Source organism: Aotus nancymaae, unplaced genomic scaffold (genome assembly GCF_030222135.1).
Source record: "Aotus nancymaae isolate 86718 unplaced genomic scaffold, 86718_ANA_hifiasm-v0.15.2.pri h1tg000049l, whole genome shotgun sequence".
Taxonomy (NCBI): domain Eukaryota; kingdom Metazoa; phylum Chordata; class Mammalia; order Primates; family Aotidae; genus Aotus; species Aotus nancymaae.
The window spans coordinates 25258369-25279744 of record NW_026988463.1 but is presented as its reverse complement, the minus strand read 5'-3'; the positions used below and the strand labels follow the sequence as shown (position 1 = coordinate 25279744).

The 21376-nt window shown below is 54.2% G+C and overlaps 1 protein-coding gene across 1 annotated transcript in view; it reads left to right on the top strand.

The window, feature by feature from the left end:
- The window catches only part of NSMCE1 (NSE1 homolog, SMC5-SMC6 complex component), a 41880-nt gene extending 23607 nt beyond the window's left edge, over window positions 1–18273 (top strand). The window contains exons 3-8 of the mRNA XM_012464621.2: window positions 9643–9764; window positions 10786–10863; window positions 11904–12050; window positions 16430–16546; window positions 17444–17564; window positions 18038–18273. Coding sequence (XP_012320044.2) covers window positions 9643–9764; window positions 10786–10863; window positions 11904–12050; window positions 16430–16546; window positions 17444–17564; window positions 18038–18117 — 665 coding nt within the window. The 3' untranslated portion in view covers window positions 18118–18273. The remainder of the gene's footprint in view (window positions 1–9642; window positions 9765–10785; window positions 10864–11903; window positions 12051–16429; window positions 16547–17443; window positions 17565–18037) is intronic.
- Window positions 18274–21376: the final 3103 nt, after the last annotated feature.

Genomic DNA, 21376 nt, shown 5'->3' with positions numbered 1-21376 from the left:
TTTCCTCTGTTGGTTGACGGATACATCTAGACTGTCAGCTGAATGTTGGGGTGCTTCAGGGAGCTGACATTCTGCTTAGAAAGAGAAAGACAGCAACTCAGAGGCAGGCAGTGTGGTAGTGTGGGGTGCTAAGTGCTGGAAGGAAGAAGCATTGAGTCCCTCAGTAGAGCAGGCCTAGGGGTGTGGCGTCAGCCAGGGCCTCTGCTCAGTCCTTTCTGCGGAGCTCCCATATGTGGCAATGCCTGGGTGATGAGGGGCAGCCTTCAGAGATCTGCGGGCGATGCTTTCCAAGGGAAGGCAGCAAGAGTGAAGGGGCTGAGATGGGAAGGAGCTTGGTGTAGGGTGGCAGAGGGTGGAGCGGGGGACAGAAGGTGGTGGGAATATAGGTCGGGGGTGGAGCTCCAGGCAGCGTCCAGGCTGGGTGCTGGGGCCTGGCTCCAGTCAGCTGCATGTGAAGGACAGACAGAAGGAGAAGGCTAGAGGGGATATGGGGAGAATGTTGGAGGCTGTTGTCTGCTTTGGGCTGTAGTGAGTGGGGAAAGGGAAGGTTGCCGGGGCATGCCTGTCAAGAGACGACTCGGGTTGGGCACCTTCATGCCAGCCACCTCTTCGCACCTGCTTAACCCCAGAATGGCCACCAAATTGAGTACTTCACGGAGACAGTGTGAACATAAATGGAGAGCAGGCAGTGGCTGCTTATTCAGAGCTTGCTCCAGCAAGGGAGGCAGCCTCCACTTGGGTTTGGCAGAGACTCCAGGTAGGCAGAGGAGTGGGGAGGCTTCAGGTGTGCCCCGAGTGGAGGCTGCTGGCTGGGGCAAGCTGGAGACAGCTAACCAGAAGCGGGGCGTCCTGTGTGATTGGTTAGAAGTACATATGCGGCCTTCTCTGGTTTGTTGTCCCTTAGAAACGGATAAAAAGTAGGGAAGCTGCTGAGCATGATGGCACACGCCTGTAGTCCCAACTCCTTGGGAGGCTGAGATGGGTGGATCACTTGAGGTCAGGAGTTTGAGACCAGCCTGGGCAACACTGCGAGACCTCAGGGTCTCTAGAAAAAACAAAGTTAGCTGAGCATAGTGGCTCGTGCTTGTAGTCCAAGCTACTGGGGAGACTGAGCTGGGGGGATTGCTTGAGCCCAGGAGTTCAAGGCTGTAGTGAGCTATGATTGCGCCACTGCACTCCAGCCTTGATGACAGAGCGAGACCCCGTCTCTAAAATGTAAAATAAAATCATTTAGGGTAGTATCAGTTACTGATCCCACCCTGGTCCTTTTGGGCCATGATTGCGGGTTAGTTTCGGCTTCTGGACTGGTTGCTGGGGTACTGACCTGGCTTCCGACAGGTCTCACTTCGAGGTGGTGAGCTGGCTTTCTAGGCAGGTTGCTGTAGATTTTGGGTTGGAGTTTTGCTTTTATACGTGGTCTGGCCATTGACCGCATGCTCAGAAGAATGAGTGTAACAGGGTCCATTCCTTTGAGCTGCTCACAGTCCAGCCTGTGTAAGAAGCAGTAGCTGCTTATCTGGTGGGCCAGGGAACAGAGTGGCCTGTTAGTCACTGTGTCTTCTGACAGCGGGTTTCCCGTCCACATCGGAGTTGGGAGAAATGTCAGTGTTATCTAACTTAGAGGCATGGTTCGTTTGCACTACAGTGTTTCTAATTTTTAAGAATTACCAGGTTAAACAAAGAACCACCACCAGGAGATTTCATGTAAACACCCAAAGCTCAGGCACTCAGCTGGAGCAGAGCAGCGTCACCTTCTTTGGTAGAATACCTGTCGCCAGCTCCCCACTCTGCCCACAGCTGTCTGCATCTGTGCTTCCTGCCTGCCTCTGTAGGCATCGGATTTGCCCGTTTTCACTTCGCTCAGTGCAATCTGGACAGGAGGAAGCTTACCCAGCAGAGATCAGGAAGAGCTGCTCTGGTTTCAGGCTGGAGTGGCCAGGAAGCCTCCTCTCCCATCCTCTGCAGAGTCCCCATATCAGCTCTGTGAGGGCTCCTGCGTGGGTGGGAGTAGGGGCCAGGTGCCACAGAAGGTATCAGAGCTGCCACTCGTCTCAAGGATAGATGGACCACCTGTTTTCAGTGGGCCTGATTAAGATGAAATGTGTATGAATAGCATCCGGAGCAAAATATATAGTAGTGTATGTTTCTCATGACGATTTCCATTATGATCTAGAACTTCACCGTGATAAACCAGTGGGCTTTATTGCCAGTGGGAGTCCTGATTGATAGACCTCTGGCCAGGGAAGTTCCTATAGATGGTTATACTGCATAGATAGGGACAGTGAATGGATGTCCCCATCACCACTCTTGCAGTGGTGTCATAGGTTTTAGTACCATAAGTACAGCTGACATGCAGGAACTGTGCCCAGCACCATAAAATATGTTTTATGCTCTGTCATTTGAGTGAGGCTAAAGAGCAGACTTTCTAATTGTAATACACTTCTGATTGTAATGCGCTTCTCAAGTTTAAGAAGAAGAAAGGAACTTTGTGTACAGATCTCACAACAATAGGTTTTGAAATCATATGTTATTAAAATCCTATTCCTTCTCTGCCATTGGAGCCCTGAGCTAATCCACCTTGTCACGTGACACTCATTTTTCTCTTTTTAAATTCAGATTCCTGAGGGTCAAGGAGCCAAGTTATATGATTGTTGAGTGCTGAGGTATTTTAAAATACTTTATTATGGAAAAAGTCAAACAGAAAGTGAGAGACTGGTACAGTGAAGCCCTGTGTGGTATCGCCCAGTTCAGATGATGCACGCGGGGCTGATCTTGTTTTCTTTGTATTTATATCTGCTTACTCCACGTTATTTTGAAGTATTCTCAACATCATTGTGTATATATGGAAGATTTTTTTTTTTTTTTTTTTTTTTTTTAATGAATGCCCAAGTCCTTTTGTGGTTACATCCAACTAATGGCCAGACATGTGGTTTCTGGTCTGGACTTTGTCCCTTCCTGTCCCGTCTTGGTATGTCCTTCACCTCTCTGACCTCTGAGAAAGAGAAGCAGTGATCCTTTCTGGCTCTGCTCTGCGGTGGTCGCCGAGGGTCTGCTGAGAGGTGAGGAGTGGTGCCGCAGCCTGTAATGAGTAAGCTGATGCACCGATGGAGAAGGCTGGTTTGTCTCCAGGTGGTTTACCCCAGACCAGCCACTCTCCTTCCGCCCTGCTCTTACCAGCACTGGTCACTGGCCATGCTCGGAAGTGTCCGCGGCAGTTCTCATCTTTGCATTGGTGTGCCTGAAGGTCCAGAGGATCTTTTTCCCCAGGCGGTTGCAGGAAAGATGAGAGCTCCAGGCTGAGAGGTGAAATCCCATGGCTCCTCGCATACCTTCCCAGCCCCATGTCCTGCCCGCCAGCCCTTCCTTCCTCCCAGCCCAGGATCTGCTCTCTCGGGCCAGCTCCGCCCCAGCACCCCCATCTCATCCAGGACCTGCCCTTCCTTGTCCTCAGCGCTGTGCTGTTGGGAGGGCTGTGTCACAGGGCCAGTCAGCCCACAGGGGCTTGGGCCCGTGGAGTCTTATTTTTTTGCTGTTATTTGCTCTGCCTAAAAATAACATTTTATATTTTTAGTGCCTAGTTTAGAACAAAACTATTTGTTGGTCAGAGGTCAGGGCGGTAGACTTCCCAGCAGTAAACAGTGAATCCTCAGTTCCAGTAGCCTCTGGGAAGTGGGGACCCTGATAGAGCAAGAAGAGGGTCCTTGGTAAAGTTACATTCCAATTTAATTTAATGATTTGTTTAACGTTTTGAGAGATGGTCTGGCTCTGTCGCCCGGTCTGGAATGCAGTGATGCGATCATAGCTCACTGCAATCTCAACTCCTGGGCTCAAGCTCCCTCCTGCCGTAGCCTCCCAAGTAGCTGGGACTAAAGGCACACACCACCATGCCTGGCTAAGTTTTTTTTTGTTTGTAGAAAGTGGTTTATTTAGAGAGAGAGAGAGAAACAGGAGAAGGAGAGAGAAGGAAACAGCTAACTCTCACACTGAGTTAGAGAATCCAGAAAGATGGAATTCAGGAGAGGAAAGCAGCTTCCACACTGAGTGGAAGGGAATAGAGAAGGAGATAGAGTTTAGGAGGGGAAGACAGGCTTCCATGAGAGAGTGTTCGTGGAAGAGGACTCCAGAGGGAAAATCCAGGAGCGAGAAAGACGGCTTCCATGAAGCGGGTGTTTGTGGAAGGGGGCCCAAACATGGAGTCCCTCCTGGCTAATTTTTAAAGGTTTTTTAGAGATGAGGTCTTGATCTGTTGGTCTTGAACTCCTGACCTCAAGCGATCCTCCTGTCTTGGCCTTCCAAAGCATTGGGATTACAGATGTAAGCTACACTTGGCCTGAAAATTTAATTGTAAAAGAAAAGGAGAAAATGTATTCGGAATTAGTCCGAAAAAATAATCTCTCAAGATGACTTGAGCCAGCCCCTCCTCCTTAGGGGAGAAGTGTCCTGTTTTGTTCAGTGCTTGTCAATTGCCTGGAGGCCCATTTTCAATTGCCACCACTGACAGGCATTTCCTGCTAAAGGAAGAGTGGCTCTGTCCGCTCTAGGGTCTTTGCCTTTCCTTAGCTGTTCCTGCTGCTCTGTGCTGCCCACCTACCCTGGACCTGGCCCAGTGCTCAGGGCTGGGCTGAGGGGATGATGGATGCTGGGCTGGGCTGGGCTGGGCGGGGAGGGGTGGGGCTGGGCGGAGCTGGGCTGGGTGGGGCATGGTGGGGCGGGGCAGTTGTGTCTCCGTGAGTGCAGCTCCTCCTTGGGCACCACCTCCAGTGTCTTACTCAGGTGCTGCCCAGATGCCTTCCATCCTTCCCTGTTGGCCCAGTCTCTCTTGGCGACTCTAAAGCACAGGGCAGGTACAGGAGGGTGTAGTTGAGATGACGGTGGGGTCTGGTATAGGAGATCCTCAGGCTTGCTCTGCAGAACCGTGTGGCTTAGTGTGTGGGAGCTCAGGATCTGGGGTTGGGCAAGCCTGGGGTCCGTTTCCAAGTTATGGAAACTATGAGCAAGTTGTTAACCTCTCCAAGCCTCCTGCATATACAGACGACATTAACGATGTACCTTACGGAGTTACTTTATTGTCACGATGAAATGAACCATGTGAATACATAGCGCTGGCACATAATAAGGTGAATTAAATCCACACATTTGCAGGCCCCTTGATTTTAGCCTAACACAAGCTACTTTACTACAGCCCTAAGAATTCCAGACACACCCTGCCTCTTCCAAGTAGAAAAAACACAGGTGGCACTGTGTTTAGAGGTTCAGCTTTCTTGATTCAAACGTAGCGCTAGTTGTCCTGGCTAGGGTATCTCTTTCTCTCTAGAAGAGACATCTATGCTAGGGCCGGGCCTCGTTCCTCTGTCTTCATAGCTGGGCCTCCCATATCACTGACTGCGGGTTGGTGGTGTTCAGAGAACCAGCCTCAGATCCAGCTCTACCTGCAAAAAACCTGATATTTTGTTATTTAGTGAAGGATGCGTCTTTTTCTTCAGTTGGTTCTGGATTCTGAAGAAAGGAATGGTGTTGTTAATTAACTCCTAAATCCTCAAAGTGGTATTTCTAAGACTGGAAGCGGTTGTCTCAGAATCCCATGATCCGGACTTCATTCGACACCCTTTATCATGACCATGGGCTCGTAGAATATTGAGGTCAAAAGGATGCTCACACATGCCTTTAGCCCAGTGTATCCCTACAGATTGGCAAACTATCTTCTCCATCAGGGCTGCAGGATCCGGGGAGAGAGCAGGGCAGAGCTGGATATTAGTTGTCCTGAAGACCTGAGCCTGGGAAGCGCCGAGGTGGTGCGACCCCGATGCTTACTGGGCATTTTAAGGATCTTGGGAGCAAGCAAGAGACCCCAGTTCTGGTCAACTGAGAAAGGAATGTGTCGGGGCCAGGTGTGGTGGTTCATGCCTGTAATCCCAAGACATTGGGAGGCTGAGGTGGGCGGATCATTTGAGGTCAGGAGTTTGAGACCAGCCTGGCCAACATAGTGAAATCTCATCTGTACTAAAAATACAAAAAATTAGCCAGATGTGATGGTAAAATGCCTGTAATCCCAGTGACTCAGGAGGCTGAGGTGGGAGGATCGCTTGAACCTGGGAGGTGGAGGTTGCAGCAAGCTGAGATCACCCCACTGCACTCCAGCCTGGGCGATGGAGTGACACTGTGACACTCCATCTCAAAAAAAAAAAAAATAAAGGAATATGTCGGAATGCTGTCAGGGGAGGGGCACATAGGACATATTGGTGGTCGGGTGCCCAGTCAGGGATGGGCAGGAAGCATGGCACCACCACATGGCCAGAGCAGCTGGCCCTCTGTAGCTGCTGGGCTGGAGCCACCTCCAAGCTTCCTTTTGTCCCTTGCTCAGATTGGGAGAGTGTCCGGTTGGCTGATATGGGTCCTCCTTCCACTCCTGGCTGCCTTCATCTCTGGTCCCTTGAGCTTTCTGCTTTCTGGTTTCCTGAATATCGTACCTGGAATTATCCTCTCACCAAAACGGCAAATGTAGGAGAAAGACAATTTAAAAAAAGAAAGGAAAAAGGCAAAGGTCTTGTTAGGGAGGGAAATGGCTGCTAGGCTGGCAGGTGTCACCAGCTGACTCGTGTCTCGGGGCAGCCGGATACAGTAACCGGAGCGCTGTGTGACGTGGAAGGGAGTGCTGGAGCCATGGGAGGACCGAGCTGGGAACCGCAGCTAATCTGGTCAGGGAAGGCCTGTACGAGAGGCTGCCAGAGGATTGGGAGGCTGGAGTGGCAGCCAGAGGAGGTGGTAGAGAGGCGGGAGGGAGAAGGTTCTGGACATGTGTGAGGCTGGAGGCAAGACAACGTGTGGCCTTTAGAGATGAGAAATGGGGGAGAGGCTCACGCAGGGCCCCACAGCAGGAGGGCAGGATGGTGGGAGCCCACGCCTCTGCTGCCGGCCCCATGCCACCGCGCCGCCTCTGTTGCTGCCCAAAGGAGTCAGTTGAGGGGTTCGGGGGTGTTGAGCGTAAGAGAAGTTTATTCTCGGGTCATGATTAAGAGGAGCTGCAATGGCAGGGGGCCTTTGTGAGAAACAGTTCCAGGGTAGCAATGGAGAGCGTGGACGTGACCCTGATGCAGGAAGCGTGAGGAAGGGCGATAGCAGAGAGAACGGGAGCACCCAAGTCGAGGCTGGGATCTGCATTGAGCGAGTACAGTAGGAGGAAGTGGCTGGTCAGATGAAAATGCAGCAAAACACTCATGGTTTCAGAAAAGTGAGGCCGGATGCCAAACCAGAGGCGATGCGGAGAGGGGAAAGGCAGAGAGGGCAGCTGGCTCCCTTCCCTCAACGGGGTGTCTGGAAAGTCCAGTAGATCAGAATGCCTCATCTGCCCACAGGGCACACTGTTCTTGGTGACACCCAGGAGGGGCCTCGTTAGTGGAAACTGTGAGTTGTCACTTTCAGAGGGAGGTGAGACTTGTCCCGGTGTCACACTGGGTGGACAGGGTTCCTGTTACTCACTCTGCACAGAGCGAGGCTTTTTGATGTCTGGTCCCCTTGCGCCTGAGCTGCCCAGCCTTGACTGCTCTGGGGTGGAAAAGTGTCTGGCCAAGTCACTGGCACAGGCAGGTACAGAAGAGCTCTGCTCCCACACTGGCAAAGAGCTGCCTTGCGTGGTGTGGAAGAGGAGGACAGCATCCGGGGCAGAAGAGAACGTTTCCTGGAAAAACAGGCCATCCGAGCCAGCTGCAGCCCCGGAGGGAGGGCTTTTCAGAAAGGAGGGACTGGTGAACAGAGGCATGGAGGCAGAAAATCAGGCCATGCCTCCCTCCTGATGCCTGCTCCCCAGCTGCCGAGGCCAGATGTCATTGGCATATGTTACGATTTCACCACGTCCAGTTCCACCCACTTATTCGGACTTAATTTTCATTTAAACTGCCTTTTAAAAACTTTACTGAAATGGAAGATTAGCTCCCCGCTGGGCTTTGTTCTCAGCTTTTCCACGCTCCCACCGTCTGATGTCCTTGACTTTTTCACACGGCCACGTCCTCCGTTTTCACCAGCGTGATCTTTTGTTTTTTTTTAAACTTTATGAATCTTGAGTTATACAGGTCACTTAGATATACCTCTGTCGGTAAGAAATCAAACACAGACACAGCGCATGTGCCCTATGAGGACCCCTTGTTTAGTCGCTTCCTGGCAATTGCCTTGGGCATCAGTCCCGTGGGTAAACTGCTAGGCCTTTTCCTATGGGACTGTTTCATGGGTTCTACTTTTGTTTCACATGTAAATGTATCATATTGTCTGTTTTTTCCTGCAGTTTTTTTTTTAAGAATTATTTTCTAAGGCTTGAATCTTTTGAAATTATTTTAATATATAAACGCAGTGAAAACAGCAATATATACTCTTGCTTTAAAAAGTTTTGCAGCGCAAGCTGGGTGAGGTGGCCCATGCCTGTAATCCCAGCAATTTGGGAAGCCAGAGAAGGTGGATCACTTGAGGTCAGGAGTTTGAGATCAGCCTGGCCAACATGGTAAAACCCTGTCGGGCATGGTGGCAGGCGCCTATAATCTCATCTCCTCAGGAGGCTGAGGCTTGAACCCTGGAGGTGGAGGTTGTAGTGAGCCGAGATTATGCCACTGCACTCCAGCCTGGGCAAGAGCGAGACACTGTCTCAAAAAAAAAAAAAAGTTTCACAGCATAAAAGGGACACAAAGCTGGCCATGCCCTTCCACTGTTCCGTGCTCAGAGGCTTCCTGGTGCCGCAGAAGAAAGGTCCTGCTGTCACCGGCCACAGGCCCTGTGTGGTCTGGCTCCCCTGCCACCACAGCCTCCCTGCCTTCCTTCCTTCCCTGGCTGATTGGTGTCCATTCAGCGGAGCCCTCTGCAATACTGTGGGTTCCCCCTCCTCAGTCTGATGGACCTGGATGACGGCCCCTGGGCTGTGAGCGTCCTGCTGGCAGGGCCAGGGGAGGTGGGTGACAGAGATCAAAGCCCGGGCCTTGTGGTGTGACTCTGGGCGAGTCAGTGCACCTCTCTGCGTCTAAGCCTCTTCTCCAGAGGGCTACTGGAGGGTAGATTCATGATGATGAAAGGTATCGGGGACAGGGCCTCTCCATGCTGAGGGCTTGCTGCAAGCTGCCTGTCTCACCCCACTTGTTATTCTTACTGTCCAGCCCAGGAGCCAGCATATGCCGGGCATGTAATTGAGCATAAGTGGACGTCGAATAAAGAGAGAAAGGAATAAAGCTCCACCTAAGACGTGTGGGGACATGCAGGGACAGAGGCCTCTCACGGAGCACTGGGGACAGGTAGAGGGCTGAGATGGGATGGGATGTGCGTTTGGCGGGAGCTCAGTGCAGGCTCTGAGCGCGTCGTCCAGTGATACACTGAAGGTGCTGATTGGACTCTCACCAGGAGGCAGCGAGCACAGACAGGAAGCCTGCAGCAGCCTCCGTGGTCACAGATAGCATCTCCCCGGCCCTCCTGCCTCACGATGCCCTCCATCTGTTGTCTGCTTGTCTTCTGAGTACTCCAGGAAGAAAGAAGCCATGTGGCACTGGCATTCACCCAAGAGGCTGCAGCCTCCTCCCATGTCTGGCGTTGATGTCCCCTGTGTTGAGATGGGATGGAATGATTCAAGCAAGCCATCCCCCACCCCCCTTTTTCTGGTCTGTTTATTTCCAGGCAATGCCACCGTAGATAAGTTGGAGGACTTCATCAACAACATTAACAGTGTCTTGGAGTCCTTGTATATTGAGATAAAGAGAGGAGTCACAGAAGATGACGGGAGACCCATTTATGCGCTGGTGAGTGCCCGGCAGAGCCCTCTAGTGGCATTTGTGAGGAACTGGAACGCATGTCCCCGTTTGTAAAATGTTCCCTACCTAGATAGGGCTGAGTGAAGTGAGGTGGACAAAGAAACTGAGACCAGGCTGGCCCCCGACCCAGCCTGCCTTCCTGTGTGCACAGCAGGCCTCCGAGGCCTGTGGTATCTTTTGGTTTTCAGGGTCGGGTTGACCAGAACTCGAATCTGGGACCTCAGTGCTCGTGTCACTGCCCACACGGAGCCTCTGCCCGACATGGCAGCCTGTGTTTGCTTTGGTTTTATTTTGCTTTTGGACAGTTCTATGCAAAGAAGTCACTCCAAATGTATGGAATATTAGGAATAAAGGGAGAAAATGGTTTTAAAGAAAGTGTAGGAGCATCAAGGATTGCCACCCACTTGGGGCCTTCAGTGGTTTTCAGATTTACTCTCGCAGGTAGGGACCAGGGTGAAATACAGGAGTGAGATACATGGAAGCTGGCATGCCCCATCCCTGGCTAGGAGTCACCTCGGACTGGTAGAGGACATCTGGCTCCTCCCAGCCAGGCTATACTCCGAAAGGAGCACTCCAGTCCAGGTATTCCCAAACTCAATTCCCTGGAAAAAACATTACACAGTCAGTGAACTGTGGGAATGCTGGTCAGACACGGCAGAGCAGATTTCTTTGCTACTGGACTTCTCAGTGTCTTTTGCATTTGAAGTTCCATTAACATGCAGACAAATCTCCCAAACTGATCTGAGTTTGGAAAATACTGTGTACCCTTTGGAGTTCTAAAACTTCTGAGAGTCCAGCATGTCGACTGAGCTCAAGAATAAAGTCTGTAATATACGCCTGGTTACAGACCCATCCCTGCGGCCCGCAGCGCCTGGATACAGGAGCTCAGTGACTGGCCAGAGACCGAGGAAGGGACAGGAGAGAGGGAGGGAGAGAGCGAGCGAGACTGCGACGCGTTAACCGACACACGAAGGGCACAGCCTGATGGTCACGCTGACTTATTTCTTAGGTGAATCTTGCTACAACTTCAGTTTCCAAAATGGCTATGGATTTTGCAGAGAATGAGCTGGATCTATTTAGAAAGGCTGTGAGTACAGTAATCCCCATGGCCCTTTGGCTGGGCTTCTTACGGGAAAGTTGTGTCTCCATCGTTAGAAGTGGCAACTGGAATCTTCAAGTATCACTGGGGGTACATGGGCCACCGTTGCTGAGAAAGGACTTTGCAGGGAGATGTCACTGTGTACCCATCTGGAATTCACAGCTGCCAGGTGATAACCGAGGGTCCACCATGGCTGTCTGGGAAGGAAGTGCTGGGCCAGGTGTGAGCCCCACCTGGATGTGCAAGAGCAGGGCCTCATGGGTGGTGACAGGGGCTCCTGCCTGGCTGCTCCAAGTGCCAGCAGCATCGCCTGGGCACTTGTTAGAAAGGCCAGGTCCCAGTCCCCATTCTAAGACTGCCGAGTCTGAATCTGCATTTTTGCCAGGTGCTCGCTGAATCGTCTGCATGTGCACATTTGAGAGGCACTGCTCTACCAGGCTTCAGTGCTATTTGCTCAGCCCTCGGGTCAAACACCTGGCTAAGAGTGGTTCTCAGGCCTAGATGCAATGATGATAACTGCAGAGGTGAAAAATAATTTAGACATTTCAGCCCCACTTGCGATCTGTCAAATCCAAATCTCTGAGAACCACGTGCTGGAATCATTCCTTTTAGATCATCTACTGGGGGACTATTAGCCGACAAGGTTGAGGAGCAGGTGCTGAGCTGAGCACATACCTGTTTGTGTAGGAACCCGTCTTCCCCAGTGGTTCCCGCCTGCTGTGTCTCTCTCTCTCTGCCTCTGAGGCCAGCCATGAGGCAAGGCGACCCTTTTTGATTCGGGGACATTAAGATGATTTATTTGGGATGATGTTATGGGAGTGACCTCTCAAATGTGAGCCAAAAGAACAGAACCCAGTCCTGGCTGTCATGCATATTAATTAAATCATTTTCCTGGAAGGCCATGCCAGTGTACAGTTCTGCCTGTGATCTGAGTGGTTTTACTGTGTCCCTGCCAGACTTAGTGTTACCATTTAAAAGCTGTTTTGGCCAGTTTAATAGATGAGCATGGCACCTGCTCTTTCCTCCAGCTGGAACTGATCATCGACTCAGAAAGTGGCTTTGCATCTTCCACAAACATTTTGAACCTGGTTGATCAGCTTAAAGGCAAGAAGATGAAGAAGAAGGAAGCGGAGCAGGTGCTGCAGAAGTTTGTCCAAAACAAGTGGCTGATTGAGGTACTGTGTCTCATGCTTTTCCCAGCCAGGCTCACTTTTTCAAGTAACAGTATTTCTCCAAAATCATATTTGTAGCCAACCGACGTCTGTCGAGCCTGGCCTTCTCAGATCCCTTATCTGCTTTCATGCATTCCAGCAGTGACCCCGTGGGGAGGACTTGGGCCCCACCCCTCCTGCCTCCCACTCCCCGTTCACTCACATGATGTGTTCAAGACGCCACGGCCAGAAGTGGCAGAGCCAGGCGCTGCATCCGGGGATTTGGGCCCCAGGCTCAGGCCTCTGGTCCACACACTGAGAGGCAGTGCGGTTCCCGGGCTGAGAGCATGGCTCTCATGTCTAACCTGGGTCTGATCCCTGAGCCAGGTGACCTCATGTCCCTGTAAGAGGGCGTCGTCATTTCCCCCTCGAGGCTGGGTGTGTAAGGAGCAGGAATGGGACCACACAGTAACGTGCTTCTCCTGGGCTGCCTGGCTCGCGGGGGAGGCGGCAGAAGAATTGCCGACACCACCACTGGTGTCATTGTCAGCAGCGAGTTCCTCAGGGCCTGTGCTCAGAGGAGGCACAGACAAGCTTCAGGAGAGGGGCTGTGACATTTGGGACAGGCCCCCACTGCGGCTCCAGTTTCTGGATGCTGCCCCACCCCGTGTCTAGTCCTCCTGAATGCAGCAGAACCAGTGTTTCCGTTGTTTTTCCACAAGAGGCAGCCCTGTTTTCAAGAGCTCAGGGTTTGCGGAGTTGACCACAGCTGTGCCCGCCTAGGTGCTCGTGCCCGTGCCCGTGTGTGTTGAGGACGTCCTGATGTTGGGCCCTGCTTCCTCACTTGGTGGTCAGACTCTTGGCCAGAGGCTGCCGCTTGTGGCTGTGGCGATTCTCTGCTTCCGTTTCAGGAAGGCTCACCTCTGGGTTGGGGAAGTTTGGGTTCTGAGTTACTGATTTCTGTGGAGGGTGGGCCTGTCCCAGGAACCTGACCCAAATTCAGTTCCCGGGGTACCTGATGGGTAGAAAGAGGTGGAGAGGTGACAGGGGGTGAGGGCAGAGGTCACGGGGTCGAGGGCAGGGCTGGGAGCTCTGGTGAGTGCAGGATCTGCTGGGTACATTCCTGTAAGTCATGTCTGAATGCAGCAGATCAAATGTTTCAGTTCTTTTTCCACAAAAGGTGGCCCTGTTTTCAGCAGCTCAGTGTTTGCCCAGTTGACCACAGCTGTGCCCTCCTAGGTGCTTGCTGGGGAAGTTTGGGTTCTGAGTTACTAATTTCTATGTAGGGTGGGTCTGTCCCAGGAACCTGACCCGATTTCAGTTCCTAGGGTACCTGATGGGAAGAAAGAGGTGGAGAGGTCACAGGGGGTCATGTCTCTGAGGCTGCCTGCTGCCTGGCAGTGGCGCCACTAGCTTTGATTTTAGCTGACAGCTCAGGGGTCTGGATGCCATTGACGTTGGACACCCTGAGAGTGGCAGGGCCGAGTTCAGGCGCCGGTGTGGGGACTGCAGCTCCCCATCAATGGCTGTGTCACTGTTTTTCTTCCCCTCCAGGCTGTATTTGGCAGTAGCGAATATTCTGTCTGCTTAGGTTATAAATGACCATTCTCGCTTGTGGCGCAGCCCCTTTTTAGGCCAGCTTCTTTTTTTTTCCTTCTTTTTTTGAGACAGAGTCTTGCTGTTGTTGCCGAGGCTACAGTGCAGTGGCATGATCTCAGCTCACCGCCCCCTCCACCTCCTGGGTTCAAGTGATTCTCCTGTCTCAGCCTCCTGAGTAGCTGGGATTACAGGCATGCGCCACCACGCCCTGCTAATTTTGTATTTTTAGTAGAGATGGGGTATTGCCATGTTGGCCAGGCTGGTCTCGAACTCCTGACCTCAGGTGATCCTCCCGCCTCGGCCTCCCAAAGTGCTGGGATTACAGGTGTGAGCCGCCATGCCTGGCCATGGGCCAAGTTTTTAAGGGCAGGGGTTAAACCTCTTCAAAGCTGATCTCCATTGCAGAATGTAGTGCTGGCACCTCAGGCACTCAGTAAATGCTTGCTGAATGGACGACCAGACAGGTAGATGAGGTTCCAGAGGAACCGAGTTAAAACTCACAGTGTTACAAGAAACATACCTGCTCGTGACAGGAGGATTAGAACATAGAGATGCATAAAGAAGTCCACCGAAGTCCCCTGTTGTCCCAAGCCCCTAAAGCCGAGTGCCCCAACATCCCTAATCACAACACTTTGCACCCAGCTTTGCACAAGAGCACACGTGCCTAGCACACAGCACAACCATCGCGCACAGGTCAGTGAAACTCCATCTATACTAAAAATGCAAAAAAAATTAGCCGAGCGGTAGCGGGCACCTGTAATCCCAGCTACTCAGGTGGCTGAGGCAGAAGAATTGCTTGAACCCTGGAGGCGGAGGTTGCAGTGAGCCGAGATGGTGCCATTGTACTCCAGCCTGGGCGACAAGAGCGAAACTCTGTCTCAAAAATAAAATAACTAAAAAAAATGCGTCTCATGCTCAGGCTGAACTTGAACATGTGCATTAGCATCAGGCATTCCTCTGGGATCAGTGTGAGGTCTATATCATCTTCCCGTGGGTGTTTATCGCGGGCCTGCCAAGTGCTGGGCCCCACAGCAGGTGCTGTGGACACAGGAGTGAGCGAAACGAGAGCTGGTGGCCGCTCTCAAGGGGCCATGTCTGGAGGGAGAGCCCGAGATCGGTGAGACAGTCATCCCACTGCAGTCCAGGTACAGACGGAAAGGAAACGCGGCTTTATGACAGCTGTCCCAGAGGAACCGGCCGACAGCTGCTGAGGAAGTGACACTCGAGCTGAAGGCTGTGTGGAGTTGCCTGGAGCCTGGGGTGGGAGGATCATCAGCCTGCAACCACCCTGTGGCCAGAGGGGCCGGTATGCTCAGGAAGCTAAGGCCAGGGCCACTGGAGCACAGAGATTGCTGGGGCTAGTGGATGAGGGGAGCCCGGGGGATATGCGCATCAGGGACTTGGCTCTTGGACCTAAGGGTGGTGAGAAGCCCTGGGGGGTGGCGGTGAGGTGAGAGTGACAGGGCCAGGCTTGTTTTGTAGCGAGCACGTTGCTGGAGGAGAGTGGGCTCAGACAGCAGCAGGAGCAGGGGAGGGTGGAAGAGGGCGGTGGCCGGGGAGATGGGGTGCCGTGATGGATCTGGGAGCTTTGGGGAAGGTAACAGCCATAGGACCGAGGACGGCCTGGGGGCTGGTCACATCCTCCCATGCCCACAACACTCGAAGGGCAGAAAGCCCCTGTGCACTAGCAACTGCCACGGCGCAGGGCACATGTGCCTGGTGCCCAGGCCTCCCTCCACTGCTCCTGCAATGCACACTCCAACCTCTGCCCTGTCTCCCTTCCTGTGCTCACCTGGCCCCTCCACCGGTGTACCAGAGTGAACGCACTGCGAGCCCAGGTTACGCCAGCACACCCCCTCCACGCTGCACTGTGGGGATGGAGGCAGGAACGGGGTGGGGGGGGGGCTCTACCTGTCAGGAACGGGAGTGACAGCTCTTGCTTGTAAAAATTAGAAAATAACAGAAAAGGCAGTTGAGCACTCAGGTGACTCGCAGGCGTCAGTGACGCCATCTCCTAGCGTGGTTGACGTCCAATGCATGAGCTGACTGTGGAGAAGCTGGAATCAGCCTGCATAGGTCCGTGTCCTGGGTCCCATGTCATTTGCCTCCCTTGGGCCTTCCTCCGTGCTGTCTCTCTCCTGTGACCTGGCGGTAGGGTCAACCTGCGGAGCTGCATTGCTCATGCACTTCCTTGCTCTCCCAGGGTTTTCAGGATGCATGATGGGTGGCCTGCTTCCACTGGAGGCTCCACTGCCCACGGTGTGATGGGGCCCGTCTGCCCTCTCCAGACTCCTTCCAGCTCCATCTGTAAAGTGATGTGGCCGGAAGTGATCTCTGAGTGTCCCTGCTGCAGCTGGAGACAGAAGTGCTGCGAGGCACTGGGGATGCTGCTCTCTGGGAGTGGGGTGGGTGGCTGATGGAAGCGGTGGGTGCTCGGGCTCACACCCTGGGGAGACTGACCCCAGGGCCTCAGTGTCCTCACCTGCAGGAGGGCTGTGGCTGCCTTGCCCGTGGCTGCTGTGCAGATGGGATGGAGCAGTCGGGTGTGAAGGCACAGCAGGTGCTGAGAAAAGGCGGGTGTAGGGGAACCTCGTCTCTGTGCCTTTTGGGTCTTTGCCACAGTTTCCCTTGCTGAGGCTCTGCCAGGGGGATGTGGCTGATGCCCGTTGGCTGGAGTTGGGGAAAAGCTGCCTCGACCCTTGCGTCTTCCTGGGCTCTGGGCTGTGGGATGGCAGAGGGAACAGAGGTTGGTGAGTGAGGAAAGGGCCTGGCTGAGGGTGGCTGCCTCCCATGTGTCCCTGCAGAAGGAAGGGGAGTTCACCCTGCATGGCCGGGCCATCCTGGAGATGGAGCAGTACATCCGGGAGATGTACCCAGACGCAGCGAAGATCTGCAATATCTGCCACAGCCTCCTCATCCAGGTACCTATGGGGCAGGGAGCGGGAGCTCACCGCAGGCCATCAGCTCCCCGGGTCTGCACACATACTTTCCGGCATCCTGGCTCTGAGCCCAGCCCTCCCTCACTCCCAGGCTTCCTCCTAGGAGATCTGGCCAAGACCATCTCCCAGGACGTGTCAGAGGCCACCTCCCCACTGCGGCTCGCAGGGACGCGCTGCCTCCCCTCCTCCTGGCTCTGCTGTTGGAGTCCATGGGCTCTCGCTTATTTTATTCTTCTCAGGAAGGCTCTTCTGAGTCTTCTGTGCGAGCTGCATTGTCTTGGCAGTTGTGTGGTGAGCATCTGTATTGATGCTGCTTTCCTGAGTAGTCTGTTTCATGCCGATGTTTTGCAGGGCTTTGCAGCCACTGAACCAGCGTGGACGTTGATGTGTCCTTTCAGTTTCTGTCGTTCCGCAGTTGTATTTTGTACTTGCAGTTGCTGTCATAGCCCTTGTACACCTGTATCCTTGGGCACCTGGTGATTATTTCCTGGGGTGGAGTTTGTGGGACAAAGTGCACCTTTTTTTTTTTTTTTAAAGCTTTTGATCCATGTTAACAAATAACCTTCTGAAAAGCTGTGGCTGTCCACACGCCTCCTGTAGGATCGGATCTGAGTGCAGGAGCTGGCGAGCCCTTGGCTTCTGTCTCTGCGTTCCTGTATACAGAATTGTTTAGGAAAACCAACTGCAACAAACAAGCAAACAAACCAAAGACTCCACTGCACTAAGGCGTTGGGATTATTTTCAGTATTAATTAATCTGGGGCCCGGAAGATAACACGATGCCTGCTGCCTGCTGACCTTCTCCTTGCGGCTTCCCCGGAGCTCTGCGGAACACGGAGGTGTGCACGAGCTCCACAGTCGCTGGCCTTTCTTGTTTCAGGGTCAAAGCTGCGAGACCTGTGGGATCAGGATGCACTTACCCTGCGTGGCCAAGTACTTCCGGTCGAATGCCGAACCGCGCTGCCCCCACTGCAACGACTACTGGCCCCATGAGATCCCAGGTGCCTGGGCCAGAGGCGCTCGTGGGAGGGACGGGTCAGCAGGACACAGGCCTGGCACTGGGGAAGCCCTTGGAGATGGCCCCTGAAGGGCACCACGGTGTGTGGGGGTCCGTGTTAGCAGCCTGAATCCTAGAAGCAGCCACTGCAGAAGTGAAGGCGGAGCTGCCTACACCATTCCAGAGGGCTTTCTAGAACCCAGTAGAAATTCCTATGCACAGGAGCGCTTGCGTAGACAAGGCTCTCTCTGGTGGCCCTCTTAGGGGGCATGAAGGCATGTCCACAGCTCCCTCAGTTCCTCTGTGGACTGGGGCTCACTCTGCCTTTCTCCCGGGCTGGGGAGGGTTAGCAGTGGGAATGGTATAGGCTTAGGACAGAGTCCTTGGCACAAGAGACGTCGCTGCTGACTCAAGCTGGTGCCCCTGTGCCGCCAGCCCCTCCGTTCACTGTGTCTTTCCTGCCTTTTCTGTCTACAGAAGTCTTCGACCCTGAGAAGGAGAGGGAGCCTGGTATCTCGAAATCGAATAAAAAGTCCCTGCGGTCCAGGCGGCATTAGCCGTGATGCCCTGCTGAGGGGCTGGCTGCCTGGGGGGCCCGAACGTCACAGCCCTTCTTGGAAGAGAGGAATCTGTGTTGCAGGTTCCACACGAGTCACCTCTTTCTTCTTAACTTCCCCTGTCCGCAGCTTTGGAATAAACCATCCTGCAAAGTTGCTCAGCCCCTCTTGTGGTCTCGAGCCTGTGTGTGAGGCTCCATGTCGTGGCCTTGCCTTCTTTCCTGGAGTTCGATCGTCACTCAGACCCCCCTGGGTTTGGGCTCCAGCAGGTGAAGCCACCGGAACCCCCAGTGCTGGCCCAGGGGAGCTCACTGTCGTTGCTTAGGGCGGCCTTGCCTCCAGTCCCAGCTGTGGCCAGCCGTCCCAGCAGGACTGGGTTGGTCCGAGCCTGGACGTGTGAGCCTTGGCTTCCTCAGTTCCCCACAGTCTGGACTCCCCCAGCCCAAGGTGCCACTGGCCTGAATGGGCTGAGGCCGGGCGTCTGAGCAGGACACGTGCTCTCTCTCCCTGGGCTCTCCGCTCCCCGTTGGTGCCCGGCAGCCCTGCCATCCAGCTGCCCCAGCCGGGACTGGGAGCCGGCCTCCATGCTTCCTCTCTCTGACCCTTCTGCATCCCACTGTCACCAGATCCTGTCCAGCTCAGCTGCCAGCAGCCCTCCGGCCCCACCGCTGCTGCCTCAGGCTGAGCGCCAGCCCCGACCCACACCCTGCCTCCGTGCTCTCTGCGAAAGACCCCTGGATGACCCCACTGTGGCAGCAGGCTGTGACCCCTGGTGAGGCCCCTGCCCATCTGTCACCACCTGCCCCTACCCACTGCTCAGGGTGCAGTGCTTCCTTCGCCAGCTCCAGAGCCTCTGCAGAGCTCCCTGGGCCTGTGTGCCCACCCCTCTGGTATCCAGGTTTGTTTCCTGGCTGGCACCCGCTCACCCTTTGGCACTGGCCAGCCCCTCGCTCCCTGCACTTCCTCCATCCTCACATTTGTGAAGTCCCCATCTTCATGCCTCTCTTGAACCCCAGTGTCGGTCAGGATGCTTCAGTCATGACAGAAAAGCCAACTCAGACTGGCTGAAACAAGGAAAGACTGAACACAGGGGTCCTGAGGAGAGGCTTGGTCTAGGGGTTCCAACGAGGTCAGCACGCAGCCATATTTCTGTGTCTGCTGTGCTTTCACTGGGCTGGCCACATGCTTGGCGCCTACGCGGCGGTTTCCCGGAAATCCAGCTGCTTTCCTTATGGTGGCAAAATAGCTGCCATGCTTCTGGGCCTCACATATCATACCCTAGTTATCAGGAGGAAGAGGATGGCTCTCACTTAGTGGCTCCCACGCCCTTGCAAGCACCCTCATGGCCCATAGCTCCCACATGGACACCTGCGAGGTGCAGATGGGATGATCAGCTAGCATTAGAAAATCAGACCCACTCCAGAGAGAGGTGGGGCTGTCCCTCCCAGGCCATGTGGCTGAGAGAGCAGGGGCCTTTCCCAAAGCAAATTGAAGATGTGATTGTGTCAATAGCCTCAGAGGCAGCAGGGATTGAACTGGACAGTGAATTGGTGGCTGGCCTCCTCCGCTGCAGGCAGGAACATCCCACCTCGTTCACCTCCATAAACCCAGGGTGGAGCCGGCATCCGGGGCTCCGTGAACGAATGGCCCCTGCTGGTGGGAGGCTGACCTCCCAGAACCGGGTCTGGACTCCTGAGCCCCCAAGCCCACCTTCCCATCAGAGAGGCAGCCGGGGACCCAGCCCAGCCCTTCGTCAGTGGGCAGAGACATGCCCATTGGTAAGCCCAGTGCGTCCAGTCAGTGCCAGCCCCAGCCGGCCTCACCACAAGAGTTTCTTGGAAGCGTATGAGGTGGCTTGGAGAAATGACAGGAAGGCAGGACCAGTCTAGAAAAGGCAGACCTTGGAATCCAGGGTGGTGGACGTCAAGACAATTCTGTCACAGCGGGGCGTTGGCCCCAGCCTGTCTGCGCTCCTCCCGACACACCCTCAAGATGCTGGTCGGTCCAGGGAGCAGCTGACGTTCAGACCTTCCAGGACCACGCTCCCTGAGGCAGAGGTCATTCTCCAGAATGCAATCAGCATGCCGTTCTGGAAGAGTGGAGGCCAGGAGGCGAAAAGCCAACCAGCAAATACCGCCTTTGGGAGGGGTCGGGGCAGCTCTGGCTGCCTGCTGTCCCAGTTGTCCGGTGCTTCTGGTCGTTTGTTCTTTGAGCTCGACTGAGTCCTGGTTGGGGACCCAGGAAGCCTCTGGGCACTTGGCCACTGGCGACACTGGCCCTCCTGCTGCTTGTCTCTCCTGCCTCCAGCCCCTCCATGAGGACATCGACGTGAACGTCCCACAACACACACTGTCACTCACCCAAAACCCTCATGAGTGGTTCCAGGCGCTGGCCTGGTATTCAAGGCCTTCACTACCCTGCCTGCCTTCTCTTCCACTGCCATGCATCCCTGCTGGTGCCCCTGACCTTGTCACTCAGGAATTATGGACTGGCCTGGTTCCCAGGGTCCCCTTCTAGGCCCTTGTCTGTACAGCAGCTGCAGACCCATCCCTCCATGGCTGAGTCCCCCCAGTGCATTCCTCTGCTGGTCCCCAGACCCCGTGGCCCCAATGCCCTCCTTCCTACCTTCCCCTCCCTCTGCTCCAGCCGTCCTGGCTCCTCCCTCCCCTGTCCCCAGGCTGGGGCTTTCCTGTCTCAGGGCTGCTGGACCTGGTGGTGGGAGCTGGGCCTCAAGTCTCATAGCCAGTTCTGAATTCCTGGTCAAGCCCTTGCTCTTCTAATGTCAACCATCACAAAACCCTGGCCTCACCAATCCATCCCTGGCTGCCATTTTCCACCCCGTCGCCCTGCTCTGTTGCCTTCATGGCACTTATCACGGCATGACACTGTCTCATTTTATTCCTATGTTGTTATTGGACCACCCGCCATGGCATTAGAACACCACGAGGCCAGGGGCCTCATCTGGTCAGTGACAGGCATGCTAGCTGTGTCCTGTGTCCATGGTAGCAGTCTCAGTGTCCTGACAGCTGTGGCCACATCTTGGGTGGGGGCTCGCATATGTGACTCTCTTTGGTCTGTGACTGTTTGGTGCTTGGGTTCCAAGCTGGCTTCAGAAGCCATCCTCGGGTTGGGATTCCTAGGAACACTGGAACCTCACCAGGAAGGGGACAGGGCAGGACCATGTTCCCTTCCCGTTCCTCCCATCTGACAAGGGACATTTGCTTGAGGCCTCCTGGCCTGGATACCACGTTAATGAACA